General features: G+C 41.6%; 1 protein-coding gene across 2 annotated transcripts in view; it reads left to right on the top strand.

Moving 5' to 3' along the window:
* Positions 1-25,372, top strand: part of DOCK11 (dedicator of cytokinesis 11) — a 318,014-nt gene that overhangs the window by 22,568 nt on the left and 270,074 nt on the right. For both annotated transcript variants that reach the window (XM_089657960.1, XM_089657959.1), the window contains exons 2-6: positions 15,396-15,512; positions 15,610-15,699; positions 18,579-18,661; positions 19,673-19,742; positions 19,937-20,032. In XM_089657960.1, coding sequence (XP_089514086.1) covers positions 15,396-15,512; positions 15,610-15,699; positions 18,579-18,661; positions 19,673-19,742; positions 19,937-20,032 — 456 coding nt within the window. The remainder of the gene's footprint in view (positions 1-15,395; positions 15,513-15,609; positions 15,700-18,578; positions 18,662-19,672; positions 19,743-19,936; positions 20,033-25,372) is intronic.

The following is a 25,372-nucleotide window of genomic DNA, read 5'->3' as shown; positions in this document are numbered from 1 at the left end:
AGGATTCCTCCAGAGGTTGTTTAGGGTTCCTTGAGCAATGAGAACTTTCAACCTCTCAGATAAGTAACCACTTAGTTAGACACAACTATGGAGGAATGAGCATAGGAGGCACTGAAGACAGCAGCATTGTCAGCCTGGGGGAAGAGGAGTGTTAAATGTAATAGCAGATTTGAATACAATACCAAACAGAAACTCAACTCCAGCTCACATTTTATAATCAGTCAAAGCAAAAAAATGTTTTCCCTTTTCGAATAAAGGTTTTACATGAATAAATAAAGTTGATTATTTTAATCATCAGATGAAAATAGAAAAAAGAGAGCCTAAAAAAGGGAGCTAATACGTCCATTAATCACAAGAATTGGTAAGCTGCAGTATAATAAAGTGTTTGCTTTGGGGTTTATTACTGCTTTAAGGTATCTGTAAGTCAGGGAATCTTCTCAATGGTCACAATTGTAAGGAGCATTGCTCTCATTGTTCATCACACTAATGTACTGTGAGCTTTAAAGTGATATTAAAGGCATCTTTTGAAACATTAAAAAAAAAATCATACTTACCTGCTCTGTGCAATGGTTTTGCACAGAGCAGCCCTGATCCTCCTCTTCTCGGGTCCCCTGTAAGCGCTCCTGGCCCCATCTTCCTGCCAAGTGCCCCCAGAGCAAGTAGCTTGCTATGCGGCACCTAAGCAGGCTCACTCCCAAGCCGCTGCTCTGCACATCTATTCATGCACAGAGTTGTGGCACGGCCCAGCCCCTTCTCTCTCCTCATTGGTTACTGGCTGTGTTTGACAGCAGCAGGAGCCAATGGCTGCCACTGTTGTCTCAGCCAATGAGGAGGGAGAGTCCCCGGGGGAACTGAGGCTCTTTGTGCACATTTTTGGATTGCGATGGGGCTCAGGTAAGTATTAGGGGGGCTGCTGCATGCAGAAGGTTGTTTTCCTCCGTACATAGAATGCAGGAAAGTAAAAAACCTTGAGCCTTTTCAACCACTTTAAATATAGTAATGATGAGCAGGGGTTCCCTGAGACAAGAAATTTTATTTAGGTTTCCTCCAAGTTAAAATGTTGAGACAGGCTGATCTAACTGCTCAGTTGGACATCTTACTGCACCTTCTATTGTGTGATCATTTGCAAAAAAGTAAAGGCTTTCTTCAGACAAAGATTTTTTGAAGTGGCTAAAATAATAATAACAAACTCTGATAATATTTTGAGTTGGCTAAAATAAGGCTAGTAATAATAAAAAAAAGCTGAAATTATTTTCATTTGGCTAAAATATTAATAATAATAAACACTGGTATTATTGTGAATAGGCTACAATAATAATAATACCTACAATTAAAGCTAAAACAAAGTCTAAAATAATAATCAGACATAAGCTGAAATTATTCTGAATGGGCTAAAATAATAACAAACACTGGGAGTGTTTTGAACAGGTTAAAATAACAATGAAATAAGGTTTTTATTTTTTTATCAAGATCAAAATGTCTCCTTTTACTATGATCAGACTAGAAATTCCATGTAAGTTAAGTTTACATACAGCTGGATGAAAATGCACATCATTCGTTTACGCCCACCTAACTCCAAGTTCATTCAGGTCTGAAAAAAATGTAAAAAGTCTGCTTCTTTTTTTTTTTTCTGAACCTAAAAATGTCAAAATTAGAGGTAGTCTGATGTATATAGACCTAAGGGTCTGTATATAGACCTACATGGGTCAATTTCTGAACACTTTTTCGTTCAAAAATCGGACCTAAGAATAATCGTCCCGATGTTTGCTCTGCTAGTGGGGCAATGGCACCGGACGATTTTCGTGGTTCCTCCCCATTTCGTTTATCGAGAATGCTGGAAAATTTGTGAAAAACAACTGATTTTTTAAATCATCGGTGGCACCATCGGATTACAGAACGAACTATGTTTTCGATCAAAAAATAATTCGGAATTCGACCCATGTATGGCCTGCTTAAGTCTGTTTACATCCAGCTGCCCATAGATGGGTCTTGAAAGCTCTAATGGTTGACATCTGTTCTGTTTTGCCTAAATTCAGCAGGTGGTATGTTCAGGGTTTCCCTGCTAAACAGACCTGGTGGCCCTTGTCTTCTGTTAAAATTGAGGGCTGGCTTTACATTTTTGGGGTGCATTAATGAGCACTGTGTTAAGGCAGCTCATTCTTTTTTGAGCACCTCAAACTGCAACTGCCCTTTTTTTATAGCTTTTTGTATAGTTACATATATAATTACATAGTCGGGCTGAAAAAAAGACACTAGTACTTTAAGTTCAACTAATTGCACAGCAATGCAAGCATGCTGCTTTAATGCATTGTGTTACTTTGGGTTAAAGCGCTAGTAAAGTGCACAAAAAAAAAATTGGGCCCCTGCAGGATAATGTTATACTGTGTATAAACCACCTACTAGCACATTATGACAGACTTACCACTGTGGGCAGCACAGTGGTTAAATGGTTAGCACTTCCGCCCGGCAGTACTAGGGTTGCTGGTTCAAATCCCAGCTACAGCACCTCCTGCCTGGTGTTTGCATGTTCTCCCTGTGCCTGCATGGGTTTCCTCTGGGTACTCCAGTTTCCTCCCACACTGCAAAGACATGCTGGTAGGTTAATTGGCTGCTGTCTAAATTGGCCATAGTAAGTGTGAATGTGAGTTAGGGAGCTTAGATTGTACACTCCTTGAGGGTTAGGGAGTGATGTCAATGTACAATATATATGTAAAGCACTGCATACAATTGACAGAACTATATAACTACCTGAAATAAATAAATAAAACAAAGCCCTCTAGTGGCAAGCTGATGGGGCTTCCAGCTTCAGACATTTAAATGGCTGAGCCATGATGATGTCACTCCCACACATGCACATGGGAGTCATGGATGTGGTACAGAGCTCTGAATGGATGGCACAGTAATGTCACTGGCTACTACTAAAGTAAATGTCTCCTAGGTAGGAAGTGCATGTCTAGGCGATATTTACCATACCTACAGGTATGCCATAATACAGACTTACCTGTAGGTATACATCAATAATTAGACTTTACAATCACTTTTACGTCCTTCAGAGTTTATCTGGATTACATATACTGTATATAGCCCAAACCAGACTCAACAACATTGATATCCAAACTTACTAGATCTGTTGCCAAATACACCTCCTTGCATTTTAGCAGCCTGCTTCTCCCATGTGACTTGAATAGCAATGTAGGTGTAATTTTCATGAAAAGAAATGGACTCTAATTGGCACCTATAGCCATGGAATGCGCACTGCTGATCTCATGGAAATCACAAGTCTGTGGGGACTGAACAAACACAACAGGCCTAGAGGATCTGGGGAAATAGCAATAGGGAAGGTCCTAAAATTATGCGCAGTCGCTATCATTTTCACCACCGTTGTTGGCATCTCTTTGGAGCTTTTTTCTCTTCCTCTCGCCTTAAAGCTCTAAAGAGGTATAAACACTACACAGTACATTCATACAGCACAGTGATCATTATTACATCATTATTTTTTTTTTAAAGCAAGCAGTGTATCTGAATAGTGACTGTTATCAGCCTATTGCAGTCCCTGTACAATAGGGGAGAAGAATCAGAGCAAAGAACCAATCAGTTCGTGTCCTGACAAGAAGCATGCTGATAGGAAGAGAAAGAGTGATGGAAAGATGAGCTCATCCCTAAGCTGATTTTCCTTTCAATGTCCAATCACAGGTTTGGGTGCATCCAGGATGACCTGGTCTCAGAGAAAGTGGGGTGAATGATGCTGGTCATCAGGCTGAGGATATCCAAAGGCATAAAAAGCACTGCATGGAAAATCTCTGGACTGAAGCTGACTATTGAAATAAAAGCTGATTTTGATATTTTATTCTTTAATGGGCTATTCATTTCTTATCTTATTTTTGGATAGAGTTCTGCTTTAATATGGATACAGTATGAATGATCTGTGACCCAAGCATTTCTACTACAAAATTGCTTTTACCGATGGTAAGAGGCTGTAAAATCACTCTTGCACATGAGACTAGTTCTGGGTTTTTTTTCCAGCCAGAAAGCGCTCCTGCCAAAAAACGCTGATTAAGGCCTATGCATGCATGCAGGGCTGTGGATAATGGGGTACCCCCAGTCCTCTTGTAGGGGGGCCCAGGCAGCTGGGCGAATAGAATTTGGATGGGGAAGGTGATTAGCATGGCAGGCAGCCATTATTGGAACTGATCCCCTGTATGGCTCTCTCTGCGGCAGCTGAAAACTGGATTCTTCTCCTCTCCCTCCTTCTGGTTTTCAGCTGCCACAGAGAGAGCCATACAGGGGATCTTTTCCAGTAATTGCCCCCTGCCAAACCCATCACCCTTTCTGTGCACCATATGTTTCCCCCTGCTGCCCAGGCCTCCCTCTGTTCCCCCACCCTCGTAGTGCTGCCAGCTTCCCTCCTCTGCATCCCACCAGCAGCTGCAAGCACATAATAGGATCATTCAGGATAGAGAGTAGAGGAAGGGCCCAGTAAATGTCACATTTACCAGCCCCTTCCTTACCTGCACGAATGAACACAATTAATGATCAATACGTATCACTCACTGTGCTTATTCATAACTGAAGCATAGTAAACTGGTTTTTTTGGGGGGGAGGGGGCCCTGCCAGGTTGGCTGTATGGGGTCCCATGGTTTCTAACAGCAACCCTGCATGCATGGACACATAGGATAACATGCTGGGGAGAAAAAAATGCCAGAAGCCAAAAACAACAGCTGTAAAAACGTCCAGTGTGCATGAGGACTTACCCGTATATAGCTGTATTACTCAGAACTATGGACAGCTCTTTCTCATAAATACTCAGAAGAAAATTCATAAGAGATAGGACTTTGTTCAGAGCTTTCTTTTGAGTGTTGATGGGAGTTCTGGCTTTGGAGCTGAATAGTTGTGGATAGAAAATGTGCTGCTCTGGTTGAGGTTTACCAAAAGCGTTCTAAAAAAATCAATTTCTGTGGTATCAGTTGGGTGTGACTGAACACTATTGGAGGAACAATGTTTTTATTTATGATTTCAGATGTGGGTCTTTATTATCATCATTAGGTGCCCTTCATCTATACCAGTCTGGCCTGGAAGACCAATTTTATGTATACTGGGAAATTGTATAAGAGGAGCATGGTTCTGGAACACTCTATTTGGTTGATGTTCAAAACTCAGTACACCCTGTTAGAGAGTAAGGGTTCTTTCACACGGGACGGATCCATTTAGCAGATTTGCTTGCTCAACAGGGGACCTTTCCACTGATCCCCACTGAGCAGGCACATGACAGGTCTGTGTCCGCTCCACTGCTGCAGAGCAGACACAGAGCTGCTTGCTCTCCTTAATGGGCAGTCGGATGAAAACAGACCGCCTGTCCGTTTTCATCCAACCCGATCCAACGGATATAAGAAGAATAGGATCCCCATCCGTCCCTTTTTGGAGGATCGGATGTCGGCTGGGATAAATGGACACATGTCCGTTTATACCCTTCTCTTCATAGAGAAGAATGGAGGTCCCGGTCGAGTCCACCTGAATAATGGACAGGCGGACCCTGATCAGAATGTCCATGTGGAAGAGCCCTCAAGCATAAGTGTGGGCAGATATACAACCCTCCTATTTTCTCTAAATAATGTATTCATTCACTTTTTTAATAGAATGTCAATCTGTCTTAGCTGTACTCCTCCACACCTTAGTATTTACATTGGAAGGATGAGAGAGCACTGTGCGCCAATCAGACTTCTTGCACAGTGCTATGAATCTAACATTTAGAGCCTACTGATTGGTAGAGAAAACACATAATGATCTCATTAGTGAGCAGCTGCTCCTTCACGATGTCATTATAGTCTTGCAGCAATGCAGCTGTGAAGAGAAGCAGGTTGGACAGTTACCAATATGTATTCAGCTTTGACTTCATTGGTTTTCCTACTTTTACACTAAGGCCTCATGCACACAGGGAATTTACTTTTCTCCTCTGAATGCCAGAACTCCTGGCAGGAGAAATGTTGCTTTAAAAAAAACACAGCCTAAAGCCACATAATACACACATGTTTAGGTATGTCAAGCGTTTGAGAAATTGCATTGGCCAGAATATTAATTTATTCTCCCATTATTATTATACAGGATTTATATAGCACCAGCAGTTTGCCCAGTGCTTTACAATATAAAGGGAGACAATACAGTTACAATACAGTTTAGTGAAGGAATAGGAGGACCCTGCTCATGGAGCTTACAATCTAAAGGAAGGGGGAGGTGGTACAAAAGGTGATAACTGCAGGGGATGATCTGATGGAAGTGACTCAAGGACAGTTCTCAAAGTTTTCAAAGATGGCTTAAAGGCAAACAAGGTGGGAGCTGACCAGACATACTGGGGTAGGGAGTTCTAGAGGATGGAAGAGGTTCTGGAGAAGTCCTGGAGGTGAGCATGGGAGGAGGTAACAAGTGAGTTAGAGAGCAAGATGTCTTGGGAGGAGCGGACGATTTGGACGATATCTTCAGATAAGATTGGTGATGTTGCTAGGGGCAGTGTTGTGGATGGCTTTGTACATTGTGGTTAGTATTTAGAATTTTATACTTTGGGATAGTTCCCATCGGAATACATTAACACTCAAACGTGGCTAAACATGTCTAGGTGCGTTCAGTGTTTTTTCTGCTCTTCAGCTCTTCCCATGAATGTGCTTTTGATGTTTTTTTTTTTTTCAATGCTCCTCGTCTAATACACCAGTAAATGCCTATGTGTGCTTGGACACATAGGCTAACATGGAGGTGCTTTTACAGGTTGAAAAAAAAACCCAGCCTCTGTAAAAGGGATTATTGTTATGCCCAGTGTGCATAAGTCCCAATGTTGAACTCCATGCAGCACAGTAATAATCTTTAGATGTGTTATTACCTTTTTACCTCTGCTGTATAGCAATTTTTAATTTACTTAATTCAGCATAAAAATGTGGCTTATATTTTTGTTTATTTGTAGCGATTCCTCCGTACTTATTTACTGCAGTGCTGAGGTTGTGCCTTCTCTCCTGAGTACCTTTGCCCATTTACAATGCAGTGATGGCAGGGTTGTGTATGCTGTATACAAATCACAGCAACAAGCTTTACAAATGTGCTTAGTGCTTTGTTTCAAGATTTCAAAGCAAGCAAAGACCCATTCATTTCAGTGAATGACAAAAAAAGAGAGTCTGCTCACGTGACCTGTCAAGGACAGCGCTCTTCAACATAATATATCTCTGGATAAGTGAATTCAAAAAATATATATAATGTGAATAACTCCTATACCAATTAATATCAGGTGAATGTGACAAATAGATCAATTAAAAAAATGTCAAATCAGTGAAAAAATATATAAATAAGTGTCCAACAAAAAAGTTCATAAATTTAAATAAATAAATAATAAAAAATCTCCAACTACCCAGTGTTCTCTGCCATGTTATATAGATTATATTCTGTGGGACACTGCAGGTTCCACACTCTGGCCTGCATTTAATGAATGAGTTGTGACCAGAAAGAGAGCCTGATATCATGACCTGTCAAAGACATGCAACCATCCTCTTCTCTGGTTATGTAGTATTCTCTGCAGTGTCTATGGGACACTGTGGGCTCCACACTGTGACAGGCATTTAAAAATGAGTTGTAAATGCAGGCAAGTGTATAGTAAACACTGAGGTATTCAGCTGAAAGTGATACATAGGCCCCTAAGTGTTACAAAGTCAAGAAATAGCAATTCATTGTTTCTAGTGTTGCATTTCCTTTGATACTTTAAGTAACTTTTTATGTCAGCTGTGAATGAGTAAATTGACATGGCCAGATTTACAGCAGCAAGATAATTTTTCAAATATGCCTTAGGCCCCTTTCACACGGACGTTCCGTATGTCAGTTTTTCATCTGTCTGTTTACGGATCAAAAACGGACACCCATGTATTTCTATGGACTAGCAGATGTAAACGGATGATCACCTGTTTATGTTAATCTCAGTATCCGTTAACATCCGTTTTTTCCGTACAAAAAAGGATGAAAAACTAATGTAAACGGACAAAAAAAACTGATGTAAACGGGCATACGGTCTGTTTTTGCATTGGTAAAGGATGTAAAAAAACAGGTGTAAACTGATGAAAAACAGAAGAAAAATGGATATAAGCTGATGAAAAATGTAAACTGATGGAAACCTGACATGAACGGATGAGAAAATTGATGTAAACTGATAAAAAACGGATGTGAAGTGATGAAAAACTGACCTAAACAGATGAAAAACTGTGAACTGATCTGTTTTTTCTTGGAAAAAACATGACTGAACTGAGGAGAAAAACAGAACCCCACTGACAGTTGAAACATGAATGAATGTTTCACTACTAAAATACTGCATGACTTAATAATATAACTCATGCAGTATTTTGGTAACTAAGCGGTATCTTACTGCATACTCAGATGTGGTAAGATACCACTCAGTAAATTGTCCCTGTTTGAAGTTCCCGATCAAACTTTCAGTAGGCTCGAATGTTCGACCATGAACTTAACGGGGGTGTTCAGCCCATAACTAGTGGTGTGGATTCAGTGCAGATTGAAAAAGAGTCCTGTACGATTTCTGAGCAGTGCGGTCTGGTTCAGGTGCAGATTACAGGCTTCAGGTGCAGGTTCAGGTGCAGATTACATGTGTGACTTCTGTGGGTAACGTTTCTAAACTGCACATGTGTGAACAGGATAAAATCCTGACCTGAACCTACTATAAACCTGACCTGACCCCAATATAAACCTGACCCCAATATAAACCTGACCTGGACCTAATATAAACCTGACCCCAATATAAACCTGACCTGAACCTAATATAAACCTGACCCCAATATAAACCTGACCTGAACCGCTGAACAACTACTGTATCATTTAGCTGTGAAACTAGAGCTTCAATCCGCATCGCACATGTGTGAATCAGCTCTTAGTTCCCTCTACCCAGTTCACCTTACTGTTGACCCAAAACTATGATGGACAACATTTCCTGTCCAATATAAAGCCACACTGAGTGGGAAGGGGCAGGGGCAGTTAGCAAGAAGATTACTATCGTTTATACTGTATACCTATTGATACTGCCATAAATCCAGTGCCTGTGTCCTGTGCACTCTGCAGTCATTCCAATGATATCAGAAAGCATGCTATGACTACAGAACACCTCCTGTCTGTATTACGGAGAAGAGATAAGGGGGATATGTTTTGTAGACACAACAAACATCATGCCCTAGGGTAGGGGTGTCAAACTCTATTCCACCGCGGGCCGTATCAGCATTATAGTTGCTCTCAAAGGGCCGGTTGTATCTGTAAGATTAGATTCCAGAGCACCCCACTCCCCATTACATCTGATGTCAAGAATCCCACACCCTCCCCAACGTTGCACCCCCTTTGGGGGAAGAGTTGGAAAGCAGGAAGTGCAGGGTCTGGAGTTGGACCAGAGGAGGAGTGGAGTCAGTTACCAGAGTCTGCCAAGACCAGGGGAGGCAGAGACGAGGGGGTGCTGCAACTGAACTGAGAGGTGCAGGATCTGGCGGAGGAGTTCTGTCCTCCTCTCTCCTGCCGACTGCTGAGACAAGGTGGGGGCAGAATCAGGGGGAACTGTAGCTGCAGGAGAGGTGCAAGGGCCACATAAAATGGCCTGGAGGGCCGGATTTGGCCCGCGGGCCTTGTGTTTGACACCTGTGCCCTGGAGTAACAATGCAGCTTCTCCATGGAGTACAGAGAGTGAGCATTGTCAGCCTAGGACAGAAAGTGTGTTACTGGCAGTGTTACTACCCTCATCTCATCCTCATTGCATAGAGTGGCATTGTTTTGTAGTTTACAGAGGTCAGCAGGGAAGACAGAAAAGATTGTATGAGATTTCAGGTCAATGAACAGGAAGTTACAAGGACACAAGGGGGTTTATTTACTAAACCTGGTTGACTCAGAATCTTGGGCACCTGTGCATGGTAGCCAATCAGCTTCTAACCTCAGCATGTTCAGTTAATCTTCAGCAATAAAACCTGGAAGCTGATTGGTTTTTATGCAGAAGTGGACAAGATTCTGAGTCAACCAGGTTTAGTAAATAAACCCCAAGATGTCTTGCAGGATCAACAGGAAAATGTACTTAACCTGAATAAAGAACCGTAATGCAGCCACCACATCTGAGTACTTGTAAGCTGCAATGTATTACATTTTTGGGGGTCCTTAATCACTGCTGGCCACTTAGAGCAGTGTCACATGACTGTGTGTCATGAAGGGCAGAAGTGTCTTTGACGTGTCTGTCAATCTGTAAGTTTTGCCCAGGAGACACAGAGAGACCAACACCATAGATTCTATAGGACTCCAATGCACAGATGGGGCAAGGAGACAGAGGACTTGTGGTGCAGAATGTAAACAATCCCCAGATGCAGCGAACATCAGATATCTAGAAGAGCAGGTGGGATCCATTAGGTCACCTTAAAGGGGCAAAGAGGGTAAGAGTGTGTGTTCTCTGAAAGTGCACTTATGTTTTAACCCTCACTCTGCTGCACAAACGTCATGATGTCTGTGCTCAGTGGGGAAACAAGTGGGTCTCTGAGGACTGATATACAGTATATACTAAATTATTCACATTTGGCTGCAGTTTTGTAAACATCAGAAAAGGAAAGGGTTCTTTAAAGGCTGATCATTCTACAAATATACTCAGACAGAGCAGCTTTTCTAGCAAATTCCAGACTGCTGGTCCAGTCCTAGTTGAGACCAAGCACCATATATGTGTTTCAGAATCTCCATTCAGTTTTGTGCTACTTAGCAAAGCTCACCAAAATTTCTCCTTTTCTCAGGAAATGAGACTTGGCTGTACTCCTGGGTCATGCTTCTATTCAGTCATCGCTTGCTATAATAAGGGAAATGTTTACAATGTTAGTATGGGGACTAAAGATGCATTATTTCAACAGGAATGTTTGATTATTTTGTACATATTTTTTTTGTTCATGTTGAACAAGAATAACAAGAATTATTCAAATGTAGAATATTTTGCAGCTAGCAGGTTGTATGGCCCCTATTTACAGGTTTTATTTAGCTCTACAGTCTGTTAAAAAATGTATTTACAGTCATCAATAGCTCAATCTTCAATATACCTACAGTACACAAGTGGATGATTTATTGCAATGACTCCTCTACTAGGGCTGATGCACACAGATGTGGGTCCATATGACCATCTGCCATAAACACAACTTATTTCTGTGCTTGGCAGTCACATGCAAATGCAAATCCAAGCATGTACATGTGTATAGGTACAGATTTATGTCCCTGAACACAGGCAGTCTGTGTCCAGGAGCCTACATGTATTTTTTTGTCTTCCTCTGGATCAACTGTGGGTATAGGATTATAACTTTTTTTTTCTTTTTAATGGTTGCACTGGGTGGACTTTTGTCTTTTTTTCAGCCAGACTAACTATGTAACTATGTATATGCTCAAATCTGCTATTATCAGCAACTAATTTATACAGGCTGTTGCGCACAAATCTGACTGTGTCTGTGAATCCAGGGCACAAAAATACAAACTATTTTATAGTGTATGTCCCTCTGTGCCCATGTACATGAACCCTTTTTGGATGGCTCTGTTTGGAGTCAGACAAGCTAAGCCTACTATGCTGTGTTAGCTAACACATAGTGCTCTGGGAATTGTTTCCACATATTATAGTGGGAAAAGGGGGATAAAAAAAGTATCAAACAGCAGTTGAAAAACATGTACCTACCCTCAAAATCCCCACAGATTCTTTTCTTTATTAAAGGCATACCTTCTTGCCGCATTATTCTAGCCATTCTGATGTCATGGAAAGTTTCTTTTCTTCTTCTGCTATTGGTGTTGGGGTGGGGTGGGGGGCAGGCATTCTTTCAGGACTGAGTGGCACGCACATAATGATTATTGCTTAGTTTGGAGTACAGTGGGCTGTGATGTGCTCTCTGGGGAATGGGGAGGGCATGTTCTGGGCTCAGAGGAAATGGCCGGAATGACACAGTGTTGTTCTGCCCTAAAGAGGACCTCTGCTGCTTCGCCCAGCAGAAAGTCAGGGACAGTGATGAAGCACGAGGGTAAATAAAACCACCTGACACTATATTATTTCATTCATATGGAGAAAGGGGGAATAAGAAATGAAAAAAAACTGCAATCCACTTTAAAAAAGCACATTTTTTGGGCCATTCCTACATTTGTCTGTAGTAAGCATTTTTACCCTGAGCAAATCCTTAATGGACATATTTGAGAAAAAAGTAACAGTCACGGGGGGTTACTTACTAAACTAGAGAGTGCAAAATATGGTGCAGCAATGCATAGAAACCAATCAGCTTCCAGGTTTCCACTTTTGTATCCCTGTAATTCGAAAAGGTATATATTTTTATAGGGTTCTTATTCCTATAGATCAGAGGTCTTCAAACTTTCTAAACAAAGGGCCAGTTTACTGTCCTTCAGAATTTGTGGGGGCCAGACTGTGCCCAGAGTGGGTAGACAATGCCCTGACGTCAATGGGAGTAAAAAATATCCCATCACTGGTGTTAGTGGGAGGAATATTGCCAAATTGTTAAAATCAGGGGAAGGAATCATGCCAAATCATTGATGTCCATGGTAAAAATAGCACCCTGCTATTGGTGTCAGTGGGAGGAATAATGCCTCATCGTTGGTGTCAGTGGGAGGAATAGTGCCCCATTGTTGGGGTCAGTGGAAGGAATATTACCCCATTGTTGGTATCGGTGACAAGAATTATGCACCAGTGTTGGTGTCAGTGGGAGGAATAGAGCCCCATTGTTGGGGTCAGTGTTAGGAATAGTGCCCCATTGTTGTTATCACTGACAGGAATTATGCCCCATTGTTGGACTCTGTGGGAGGAATAGTGCCTTGTATCAGTGGTAGGAATGGTGCCCCAAGGGCCGGATAAAAGCAAACAGAGGGCCACAGTTTGGAGACCACTGCTGTAGATGTTTGCACTTATGTTCCCATACCCTTTGCAAGCTGTCTGTTAGAACATGCTTCGAATTAAAAATGGAACCATGCAACGTCTGCAAATGCAACAGCTCCAAATTAATCTTTGTACTGTTTTTGTGGCATGAACTTTTCTTTTAGAACATGATGCTTTATTAGTCATGCATGTAAACGTAACATCTAATCTTAAAGTCTCAAGTTAAAACTTTTTTTACTTTTTTTTTTATAGGGAAAGATTAGAACCTCTGTCAAGTTTTTGGTGCTCTCCATGGTTTCTTTTTGTCCTTTAGACAACAGTTTCTCAAGACATGAAGTGAGCAAATATTTGCAACTGGGACACAGCAATAAAAAAAAGATTGCAATTGTAGCATTTCCCTACTAAAGAAAAGCAATTTGTTTGCTGTGTCACTGTTGCAGAATTTCCCTCACTTTCTGTCTGGCGAGACTGTTGTCAGCAGGACAGAGGGGGAGTCTCTTTAACAAAGCCCCTGATACCATTAAAACCTGACAAGGATTAACAGAGTGCATTCAATGCCCTGTGCAGTGGTCAAAGATGTTTGTTTACCTTTCTTCTTTTTACTGCCACCAAGGCTTTTTTTCAGCTGGAACATGGGGGAACACAGTTCTGGCACCTCCAGCACTGAACATGTGATGTAATGGCAAGGGGTGCAGAGGTGTGCTGGAGGATCTACTGATGCTGGCAACTAGAGGATCTATTGTTGCCAGGAGGTCGGTTGGTGCTGGGAGGGATCTATGGTTGAGGGAGGGGTCTACTGTTGTTGGCTGCTGGAGGGTCTATTGATGCTAGCTGCTGGGACATCTATTGTTGCTGGGAGGGTCTATTGTTGCTATGGTGGATCTGTTGTTGCTGGTGAGTGTATTTTATTGTGGGGAGTCTATTGTTGCTGGGGGGATCTATTGTTGAAAGTGGGGTGTATTGTTGATGGCTGTAGGGAATCGATTTTACGACTTAGCATTAAAAAAATGACATACAAAATACTTAGCACCAAAATATGATACTTGGTTCTTTATTCTTTAAAAGAGGCCTTACTGGGAGGTGGACAGGGGGTAGAACAAATGGATGGTGCTCGAAGGTGGGTAGGGGTCGGAAATAAGGGGTGACTCATAGAGAGAGTTCCTGCACCTAATCTCTGAGACAAAAAGCCCTGACTACCACTGAACTGTGTTCAAGCAGCCTATAGAAAGTCAACGGGTATGCATTAGTTGTATGGACTTACCTGCACAACCAGGTCTGATGGGTGCCTGGCCCTGGATGCTCAGGCTCTGTGCCGTAGCCTGCGCACCCACCCCTGCGTAACTGCAAAACTCTGTATAATTAATCTGTACCATATCCTTTCTATGCGTTGCCTTACGCAGCTTAGTAGCAATAAATAAAGAGTTAAAAATGGGCTCTGGCTGCTGCATGTTGCTGAGCGTCTGTGTGACTGAGCCCTAATACTTCCCCACTCTATCCAAAACTAAAGAAAAAAGTTTTTGAATAGACAAGCACTTAAAATTTAAGTGGATGGGGATTGACAGTTGTTGAACAATAGTTTGAAAAAATAGATATGTTTTGTGATGAAACAAGTACCTGAGATGTCTGTGAATAACCTATTGCCCCAATTCCAAAAAGGTTGGGACGCTGTGTAAAATCCATATAAAAACAGAATGTAATGATTTGTAAATCTCATAAACCCATACTTTATTCACAATAGAAAGGAGAAAACATATCAAATGTTTAAAAGATGTAGATTTAGATGTGGATTTACATAAAGTTTTATGTAGATTTTACACAGCGTCCCGACTTTTTGGAATTGGGGGGGATGTAGAAAACTGAACTGGTAGATCAGTATAGAATATTTTAAACATTTAAGTGGAACTCTGCCCAAAACTTTTTTCCTGTTAGCCCCCTTTCATACTTGAGAGTTTTATAGCTGGTTTCCCCATACCTGACTATGCTCCACATGAGGAATCCCATTCTTTCTAATTGTCTCTTTTCATACTTGTATTCTCAGTTGCCCTGTGCTCTACACCTCATGCTCACATGAGTACATGAATATTTTTGAGTGTATTCAGGTATTTTTGAATACATAGATGACTTCAGTGGGTACACCTGTAAACACTTGAGGTGCAAAGGTTCTTATCCTACAATTTCTCCTCACGCTGGACTACAGAACACCTCCCCCTTAATAGGAATGATAAAAGAGATGTTTTCTGTAGTCTGACAAGGGAGTACTTGGGCAGGGATGACTGTTTTGGAATTCAGTGCAGCAGAGAGAGAGTTATCAGCTGACTACAGGAAGTTGGGAGCACAATGATTTTCTTGCAGGATCAGCAGGTATTTTTTGCACAGATATAACAAAATGCTTTCAATAGTATATTTAACTTAAGTTTATTGCTGGGGTTTATATATACGTTAATAATAATACTAAGTGTTTTAATATTTCTTTGATTGGTCTCATTTAAATTTTGTGTTCATACAGGAAAAGGCCAGAGTGGTAGAACCTTTGGACTATGAAACGGTCATTTCCCAGAGAAAAGCTCAGATCTTCAGCGATCCCCATCGAGATATGCTCATGTTCCCTATGGAAGATGTGTTTGTGAGTATTCTGCACTATACAGTATGCACAGTATGTGTTGGTTCTCTGATTTTCTCTTTGGTAACACCATGGATGTTTCGCATTTGCTTTTATACAGATTTCCACAGTAGATCGACAACACAGAACCGTGAAATCATCAGTACCAGAAGATGCAGAAACTAAAGCCAAGAGCCTGTTTGTGAAGGAGGTATGTGAACAGGAGAATAAACTCATGTTGTATAACAGATTCCCCCTTTTATTCGTTTAATTAAAGGATACTAGTGATTGATTGCTGTATTCTGACGTATCTTCGGTTGCATGTTGACTTACTGAATAAAGGCTGCTGTTTTATAATCATTAATTGGAGTAGTTTTGAAGCATTTTAAAGTGTGGGAGATGTAATCCAGGGAAAAGGGTGGGGCAGGAAGGGCAGTTGACTTAGGCACAGTGTGTATGTGTGTGTTTGGGGGGAGGGCCCTTAGTGGGCTGTGCTTTCCTCATCCTATGGGTGCTGTTCTTCATTGCTCCATAGATATTCACAATCAGCACAAAGAGAGTGGCAGAGAATACATAGCTAGAAGGTCCCATAATGTCACTGGCCATTTCTGGGTCCACTTGAAACCTGATGGGTGGACCTAAAGCTGAGCAATGACACTGAGTTGGTAGGAACTAGAAGTGGGATCCCAACTGCAGAAGATGATCAAGTGCATACATCACAGAGGAGAGGGATGCAGTTTAGCATCTTTACCCTGGACACTGGATGACCTTGTCCTGACATTGGTGTGGTTTCACTTTGTGGGAGAAACCAAGTTGTAAATACAAGGTATTGGTAGGTGATGTCATATGCTGGATGCTAACTCCAGGCCTTCAGGACAGATAGCAATATGGTGGACTGTGAATGCCCAGAGTCATTTCTGAATTACAAAAGGCATAGTGCTCCCAGGACCCTACATTTTTGGCAACTGTGAACATTTTGATAATGTATGGTCTGATGTACTAAAACAGCACATGGATGAAAAGAGAAATACCATTTGCAGGTAAACTGTGCTCACAGTATGTATCTCAAGCTTACGTTTCATTTTTAAATAGTGTATAACTTTAACCACTTGCCTACAGGGCACTTATACCCCCTTCCTGCCCAGGCCAATTTCCAGCTTTCAGTGTTGCCACAATTTGAATGACAATTGCGCAGTCATACAACACTGTACCCATATGACATTTTTATCATTTTTTTGTGACAGATAGAGCTTTATTTTCGTGGTATTTAATCACCTCTGGGTTTTTTATTTTTTCTTAAACAAACCAAAAACCACTGAAAATTTTGAAAAAAAATGTTTTTTCTTAGTTTTTGTTATACAATTTTGTAAATAAGTGATTTTTCTCCTTCACTGATATGCGCTAATGAGGCTGCACTGATGGGCACTGATAGGCTGCACTGATGGACACTGATAGGTGGCACTGATGGGCACTGATGAGGAGGCACTGGTAGGTGGCACTGATGGACATTGACAGGCATCACTGATGGGCACTGAAAGGCAGCACTGATACATGGCACTGATATATGGCACTGATATATATGGCACTGATAGGCGTCACTGACTGGCACTAATAGGCGGCACTGACTGGCACTGTTAGGCGGCACTGACTAGCACTGATAGGCGGCACTGATGCGCACTGATAGGCAGCACTGACTGGCACTGATAGGTGGCACAGATTGGCATTGATAGGTGGCACTGACTGGCACTGATGGGTGACACTGAAAGGCAGCTCAGATGGCCACTGATATGTGGCATTGATGTGGCACTGGCACAAGGCACTGATGAGCACTGACATAAGGCACTGATGGACTTTGACAGGTGGCACTGCTGGGGCTACACTGATCATCAGGGCACACTGATCATCAGTGCCCTGATGCTCAGTGTATATGTCCCCTCCGCGGAAAGCCGATTACCGGCTCTCCTCCACTCTCGAGCTGTCAGCATGACAGCTCGAGAGGAGAGAAATGGCGATAACCGACATTTCCCTGTTTACATGTGATCAGCTGTGATTGGAAACAGCTGATCACATGACCGAGCCGACATCTTCGGCTCTTTCCGTGATCGGTGATCCGCTGTATCCGAGGGCCACAGCGCACCGCCGATCACCACGTTCCGCGCTCCCTGAGCCGCGCATGCGCAGTGAAAATGGGAGGACGTTATATGACGTCCTCCCAGAACGAGAGAACCACCTTGCGCTCGTCATATTACTATATGGTGGGCGGGAGGTGGTTAAAGAGTAACTGAACTATGGAAGCTGTGCCCAATTAGAGGACAGGTCAGAGGGACAAAGACTAGTCACTAGTATTGCCTATGATCTCCCTGCAGCTGATCTTCTCTCCATTGATGATTTACCTTGCCTTGTTCCATGGTGTGTGGAGGTGGCCATCTTGGTAGAGGCAGGGCTTTGCTTCGTCATGTCAGATCCTCCAGCAAACAGAACGGTGAGCACATTAGTGATACACTTCAAGTCTTACTCCATCTCTCCTGAGATCAGCAGTCAGAGCCAGCAGTACCTATGATCTCACACTGTAGATATACTCTTCATTTATCAGCCATGGGGTATTCCAGAAAAATGTGCTTACGTTTGGCAGCCCAGTCTAAATGCATCTGGCTTTGCCCTTGTGGCTAAATAACAATAGCCCCAGAGAAGAGACAAATGAGTCTTTAGTTCTTCATTACCCAGAGGTCATCTGTTGAAGGATACTCTCTTTTCAAACTACTAACTGGGAATACCACTGTTTAGTTCTGATCATTAATGAGGCATATAGCAGCTTCAATAAACCTGTTCTTGATAAGTTAGGAGGAAACAAAACTAAGTACTGAAGAACACATTACCTCTACAATAATTTCTATTTAATAATTATCTTTTCAGTTGAAAACTGGAATCTCTTTTCAGTGTCCTTAATAAAAACCTTTTTAGCATTTAGGATTTTTTTAAAGCCTGCATCTATGTTCCTGTGCTGTAAAGTAGTCATTAGTCTGATGTGATTGTGAGAGAGTGTTTAGTTTCCCTTTATGGTTTCACTACATAATTATTGCATGTTTTTAGTGCATAAAGTACTACAGCTCGGACTGGAAAGTGGTGAACTACAAATTTGAGGAGTACTCAGGGGACTTTCGAGCTTTGCCCTGGTGAGTTCTGTTGTATGAACACAATGAAAATGCTGTAAAAGACTGGATAAAATCTCAGGCATTCATAATTCTGATATTTATATATTTCAGTATCTTTAACCCCTTCGCACCCCCTCCTGGCAGCCCATTAAGTGGGTCTTAGTGCCAGAAGGCAGAATGGACTTCCCAGTCTTGTGATCAATGTAATTGGCTGTCAATGTGATTGGCTATCTTTTGATGTAAAGGTTTGGGGAAAAGCTCAGACATTCATAATTCTGATATTTATATATTTCAGTATCTTTAACCCCTTCCCACACCCTCCTGGCAGCCCATTAAGTGGGTATTAGGGCCAGAAGGCGGAATGGACTTCCCAGTCTTGTGATCAATGTACTTGGCTGTCAATTTGATTGGCTGTCTTTTGATGTCAAAGTTTGGGTAAAAGCTCAGACATTTATAATTCTGATATTTATATATTTCAGTATCTCTAACCCCTTCCCACTTCCCATCCCATCCTGGCAGCCCTTTAAGTGGGTTTTAATGCCAGGAGGTGGAATGGGCTTCTCAATCATGCGATCAATGTCACTGGCTGTCACAGTGGTCACATGATCGGGAATCTATCCTGCCAGCTCTTGATCATAAACAGAGACCGGGAGCTGTCTGTGATAGCTTGATCACTGTGCTGGGAGTGTGCAGTGCACACCCTCTGAGCACAGAAACCTTGATCCCTGTGGACACGTGTGCAGCTAAGGCCCACCCTTCCTGCTGCCATACATATGAATTAGGTGATCAGCAAAAGATTATTTTATTAAATGTCTAGGAAAATGTGGAATAGTCACAAACATTATGAAAATGTGAACACAATACATTTAGACTAATTGAACATTTAAATATTGTTCAGAAAATGTATTACAGGTAAAAAATGTGAAAAAATTCCTTTAAGAGACGTACAAAAATTGGCAAATCCATATTGCTTTGCTCTTTACTGTTATACAGATACGGTAATATATTCATATTTATTTATTTATTTTTTAGCAAATCCTTTCGGCCAGAGAAGACTCCCAGCCATTTATATGAGATTGATGAGGACTTTGACAAAGATGAGGTAAGTAGTAGAGATATACATTAAGTGCTCTTATCCCTAATGGTCACAATAGTGAGAGGTTGTTATTTCAGGATACAGTAGATCTGCTTTATGGGACATATCTCAAGTTTTCACTGTACTTCTATATGTGTAATAGAAAAGTTTTATTTTATATAAATAATAATAATGCATTTCATCTTGTGATTGCTCTGCAGGATTCTGCATCAGTATGCTCTCAAAAAGGAGGAGTAATTAAACAAGGCTGGCTTTACAAAGCAAATATAGGGACTACAATCCCTGTCACTATGAAGGTAAGCATTCTGACATCTTATGTTTTTGATATTCTAAGCCCAAGCAAGTGGTATTAATCAACAGAAGAAGAAGCAAGTCCTGTTAATGTCAAAATTGTATAACCAGCCTGACAAAGAAGCCCTTTGCCTTAACAGATTGAAATAGTCTTCATTATAATCAGCCATTAAAGTTATTATTAGTTTTGACTCATAAAGGTGCTAAACTCTCACTATAAATTGAATCTGTGTTTTGCCAATACTTATATTAATATTATTATAATACAGGATTTATATATTGCCAACAGTTTGCACAGCAATTTACAATATGTAGCCCAGTCTGCAGAGCTGAGATAAGAGGATCGGCTGCATGGACTTGGCTGTCAGTTTTCACTGTCTCTGCTGCCGTTCCTGCATGAGCTTACAGGGGGACAGGGATAGCTGTGAAGAGGAGACTTTTATTACAGGCTTTTTGGAGCTTGTTTAAGCCCACCTACCACACAGGAAGAGGATGTGGACTGCATGAACTGCTGTGAATGCTGGGGGGATTGTGGGAGACATAGTTCCATACAGACTAAGCCTGCTTTATGGACTGGGCAGAGGAACTATATTTCACAGTTTCACTGGAGCTCTGTAGGGTGGAAAAATGTAATGTTTGTTTCAGGGTTCAGAGAGATGAAAGGAGGACATCCTGAGAGGCAGACTGTGCATCAGGCTGCTCACCGCCACATCTGGGACAGGGAGAGGCACAGCTGCAGACATTCCCTAGTACTGGCAAACACTACTGTCACTGACTGAGCCCACTGCCTGAATGTTGGGAAGAATGCTGAGGATGCTGACTTTGACCCAATGCTAACACAGAACAGAAAAAGATCAGCTGCCACCACAGGACTCAGTGAGAGGTCACTGGCCAACCTCCCACTACACCTTGATAAAAAGAAAATACTTGTAAGAACTTTATGCTGAATGCACCAACAGCAAATGTGGGCCCCAGAGTGCTGGCCAGCGGTGAAAGTGGTGTAATTTAGAATGCGGGACTGTTATTATGGTACTACCCCCTTTAGGCAGGATTGCCCATAGTATTGGGTTTATAGGTTACTCTCTGGTCCCATTTATTTATTATTGACAATATATTTTCTTTGCCATTGTTCTATTGTGCAGTTACTACTGTTTCTACTCCTTTGGCCATTGGATATCCTGTTTAGGCCTTCATTTACTACATTAAAGGAAAACTAAGTCAAATTTAGAATTTTATATTGTGTGTACCCTGCAAAATCTCAGCTAGGAGAACACAGAATTGCAGATGTGAAGGGAAGAGGAATTATGCTTTTTTCTGTAATGAATGTAATGTGAATGAACAGCTGGTAAATTATAGGAGATATCCCCATGGGCCAAGGGATAATTGTACTGTCTGTACTCCCAGAATAATAATGCACCTGTGATATGTGATATACAAAACTCAGAGGAGCAAGGCCTAACGGAGTGCTATACAACAACACACATATCATGTTTTCTGGGGATGCTGCCTTATGTGCATTTGAATGATAAAGGTCTTGCATACAAGATTCCTCTCTTTTATGAACAGGCTTATTGAATGATTATTTTGACAACATTTGATAGCAAAACTCTGTGTAAGCAAGCTTTTATACAGAGCTTATTATTATAATCTATCAATCAAGAAGGAGGATGGATGTACAGTATATTTGTCATGTTTGAGAGTCCTTAAAGTATATATTTATGTATTTTAAGTTTTGGATGGAGAATGGAAGGGTTAAAACTCCTCTCTGTTTATTTTTTCTCAGTCTATGTCCTGTTTGGGAAATTTCCCTTTACTTCCTGTCCTGGAGCTGCAGCGGGAAGTAAGAGAAAATCTCTACTAAGTTGAGATAAATACCCATGTTAGACAGGAGGGATTCCTGGATTCAGTCCAAACCCATGTTCATGCCAAATGTTGCTTGTTCAGAGGTTCAGCGAAGGCCAAACTAAATGGGTATTCAACTGAGCTGAACCTCCGGCTGTAGGGGTATTATTACCGGTGGCCGCCAGCATCCTAACAACCAGTAACGTATCCTCGCCCGACCCATTTTGCTGCTAGATGGGAATTCAGCTGGATCCCAGATGGGGTTCAGTTTGGATTCAACATCCAAACTGCAATACAGTTTGCTGAACCCACCCTGATCTGAACCCAAGTATCTTTGGCTTATCGCTATTAGACAGTTGTCACTGAAACAGGTGTCTTTATTGGAAGATTCACCCTCACATGTTCTAGAGATAACATTTCAACTTTGCCTTTACTTTCTGTCGCCCAAGGATTAATAGAGAGGGTGATGCTCCCCACCAGGGACACAGCTAGCAATGAAAATCTGAGACTGCTTCTCCCCCTTTCCTATTCCACCCACAAAAATAAAAAATCACTAAGTTCCCACTTTAGGACCCTTCCCTGTGCACTATATGTATTGAAGGTGCTGTGAAAGGTGTAGAGCCCAGCTCCATTGAAAGTGTTTTATTTTGTTTTGGAAAGAGTGGAGAAGTCTAAGACCCCTTTCACACTGCTCTGGTGCGGTTTCCCCACAGTGCAGTGAGCCTGTGGTTTTTGTGCGGGTTACCCTCGCTTTTTAATAGACTGGACGTTTTCTGAAAGTGCACCAAATATGCAGTATGCAAGACTTTTGGTACACTTTCAGAAAATGCACCAAAAATGCCTGATTTATTAGAAGTCTGTGGGAAAGTGCAGGTAACCCACACAAAAACTGCAGGTATACTGCGGGGAAACCGCACAAGAGCAGTATAAAAGCACTCTAAAGGGCTCTGTTTGCTTTTTATTTCCATCTCAGTCCCTAGTGGGGTGATTTCCCATCAGTTCCAATTAGTACAGGAAGTGATGAGAAATGTCTCCAACAAGGACGCAAACATGCTGATCCTCTGTGATTAAAACAACTGAAATCCATAGAGTTCAAGTGGTGGGCCAAGAAGAGGAAAGCTGGGGAGGAAAGAATTAGATGGTGATTCCCAAACAGGAAATGAGGCAGAGCCTGACTTGCTGCAGCTTCTAATGCACACTGTGAGAAACTCACGGTGTGCAGTGAAATCAGACTGACCATTTTATATACAGGAGAGGAGCCTGCACAGCTGTGCAATACTAAATGCAACGTTGAAGGTCAGCTTTTAGTTTCAATAGCACTTTGTAAGGAGTCCCTGACAGACAACTTGTGGAAAGCAAGTATCTAGTCCCTAAAACACATACTTGTTGCAGTCAGGTGTCTAGGTGCATAGATTACCCTTAAAGTCCAACTCCAATTCAATGTTTTTTTGTTTTGGAAAGAGTGGGGAAGGGTAAGAGCCTCTGTCTGTGCTCCATTGGGGTGGCTTTCCCCTCACTTCATATTCTTTCTGACACCCACCATCTGGAAAGGAAGTGAGGTTAATCTGCCAAACAGGAAAACCTCACCTCTTAACAGGTTTGGCTGATATTTTTTTCATTCTTGTAGAATATTATGAGATGATTTCACTATTGCAATAGAAGGGTAATAGTGGAGAATTTCATGCAACAACAAAAGTTGTTTTTTTGTTAGAAGCAGTCCTGTTTGTTGCTGTCTGTGGTCCTGCCATACAGATAGGTTGTGGAGGAGTAAATCATAGGCTAAAGTGTCTGTTATACTAAAGCAGTGGTCTCCAAACTGTGGGGGCTAGATGTGGCCCTTTGCTTACCTTTAGCCTGCCCTTGGGGCACTGTTCCTCTCACTGATACAAGACATTATTCCTCCCTCTAACACCAACTATGGGGCACCATTCTTCCTACTGACACCAATGATGGCGTACTATTCTTCCTACTGACACCAATGATGGAGTACTATTCTTCTTACTGACACCAATGATGGAATACTATTCTTTCTGCTGACACCAGTAATGGGGCACTATTCTTCCTACTGACACCAATGATGGAGTACTATTCTTCCTGCTGACGCCAGTAATGGGGCACTATTCTTCCTACTGACACCAATGATAGGGTATTATTTTTCTTACTGACATCAATGACAGGGCACTGTTCTTCCTACTGACACCAACACTTTTCTTCCTACTGACACCAATGATGGGGCACTATTCCTCCCGCTAATACCAATGATGCGGCACTATTCCTCTCACTGACATCAATCATGGCGTGCTACTCCTTCCACTGACAGCAATGATGGGGCACCATTCCTCCCACTGAGAGCAACAATGGGGCACTATTCCTTCCACTGACACCAATCATGGGGTACTATTCCTCCCACTGACACCAACATCTGGATCCCATTAAAGTCTGAAGGACAGTAAACTGGCCCTTTGTTTAAAAAGTTTGGATACCTCAGCTCTAAAGCATCAATATAACAGTAGCCAAACATTTCCACAAAATTATCATTCCATTCTTAAGTAGCCCAAGCTGCCATCTGGCATCTTTTTTTCTAACATACTGTAGTTTTAAATCCTATTTGCAAAAACAATTGCTGGAGCTACTACAGCATCCTTTGCTGTGGACAGCTTGGTATGAATGCAATGGTGGAAAAAAAAAAGAAAAATCATGAAAAAAACAGTAATAATGATTTACTGAATTGTGCATTTACAGTTATCATAGTACAGTATTTTTGAGATGGTTGACCTTAAATTAGTATGGGGACAGAAATTAAAATGAGCCTTTTAAAATACACCAGAACCTGCAGAACTAAAACAAACATTGCTTGGTTCACAGTGTATCTAAACCCCCAAACAAAAATGCAATATATTGAAGTTTACCAATTCTTAGATTTGATGGCTGCATTAGTTTCCTTTTTTTAAATTTTTTTCCTTTAGTTTTAACCAAGTAATCTTGCTAGTAACACATGTTGTGTTCTAGGGTGACAACGTTCACTTACTGCTTTGTATCTATGGAGAAGCAGTATTATAAACCTAGGACGGTTTCCTGATTTGGAGTACAAACACCTCCCCACTTCATTCTTTATTTCATAGAGGGGCATTGCATTGTACTTTACAGAAGACAGCTAAGAAAGCTGATAACATTCTTTAGGATCTCAGTTCAGTTCACAGGTTACAAATTTTTCTAATGGCAACAGGTATATTTCAGTGCTTGCAGAAATTGTACTTAGCCTTAAAAAAGCGGAAATCCAGGAATTAGACAAAATCTATCTGAGCAATGGGGACAACTAACTGCAAGATTCAAATGCTGGTTTAGTCTGGGGTGCAGGGAAAATAATTGAAAACTTTATTCCAGGCTTGGGCAGGTTTTCTCTAGCTATGTGACAGGATAAGGTATAGCTCATGCCAGCACTCCTAGACTAAATGAGCCTATTTAACCCTTGCAGTGTGTGTGTGTGGGGGGGGGCATGGCAA

The sequence above is a fragment of the Staurois parvus genome, unplaced genomic scaffold (assembly GCF_062004578.1).
Source record: "Staurois parvus isolate SC_StPar_1 unplaced genomic scaffold, SC_StPar_1.0 ptg001045l, whole genome shotgun sequence".
Taxonomy (NCBI): domain Eukaryota; kingdom Metazoa; phylum Chordata; class Amphibia; order Anura; family Ranidae; genus Staurois; species Staurois parvus.
This window is presented reverse-complemented; position numbering and strand designations above follow the sequence as displayed.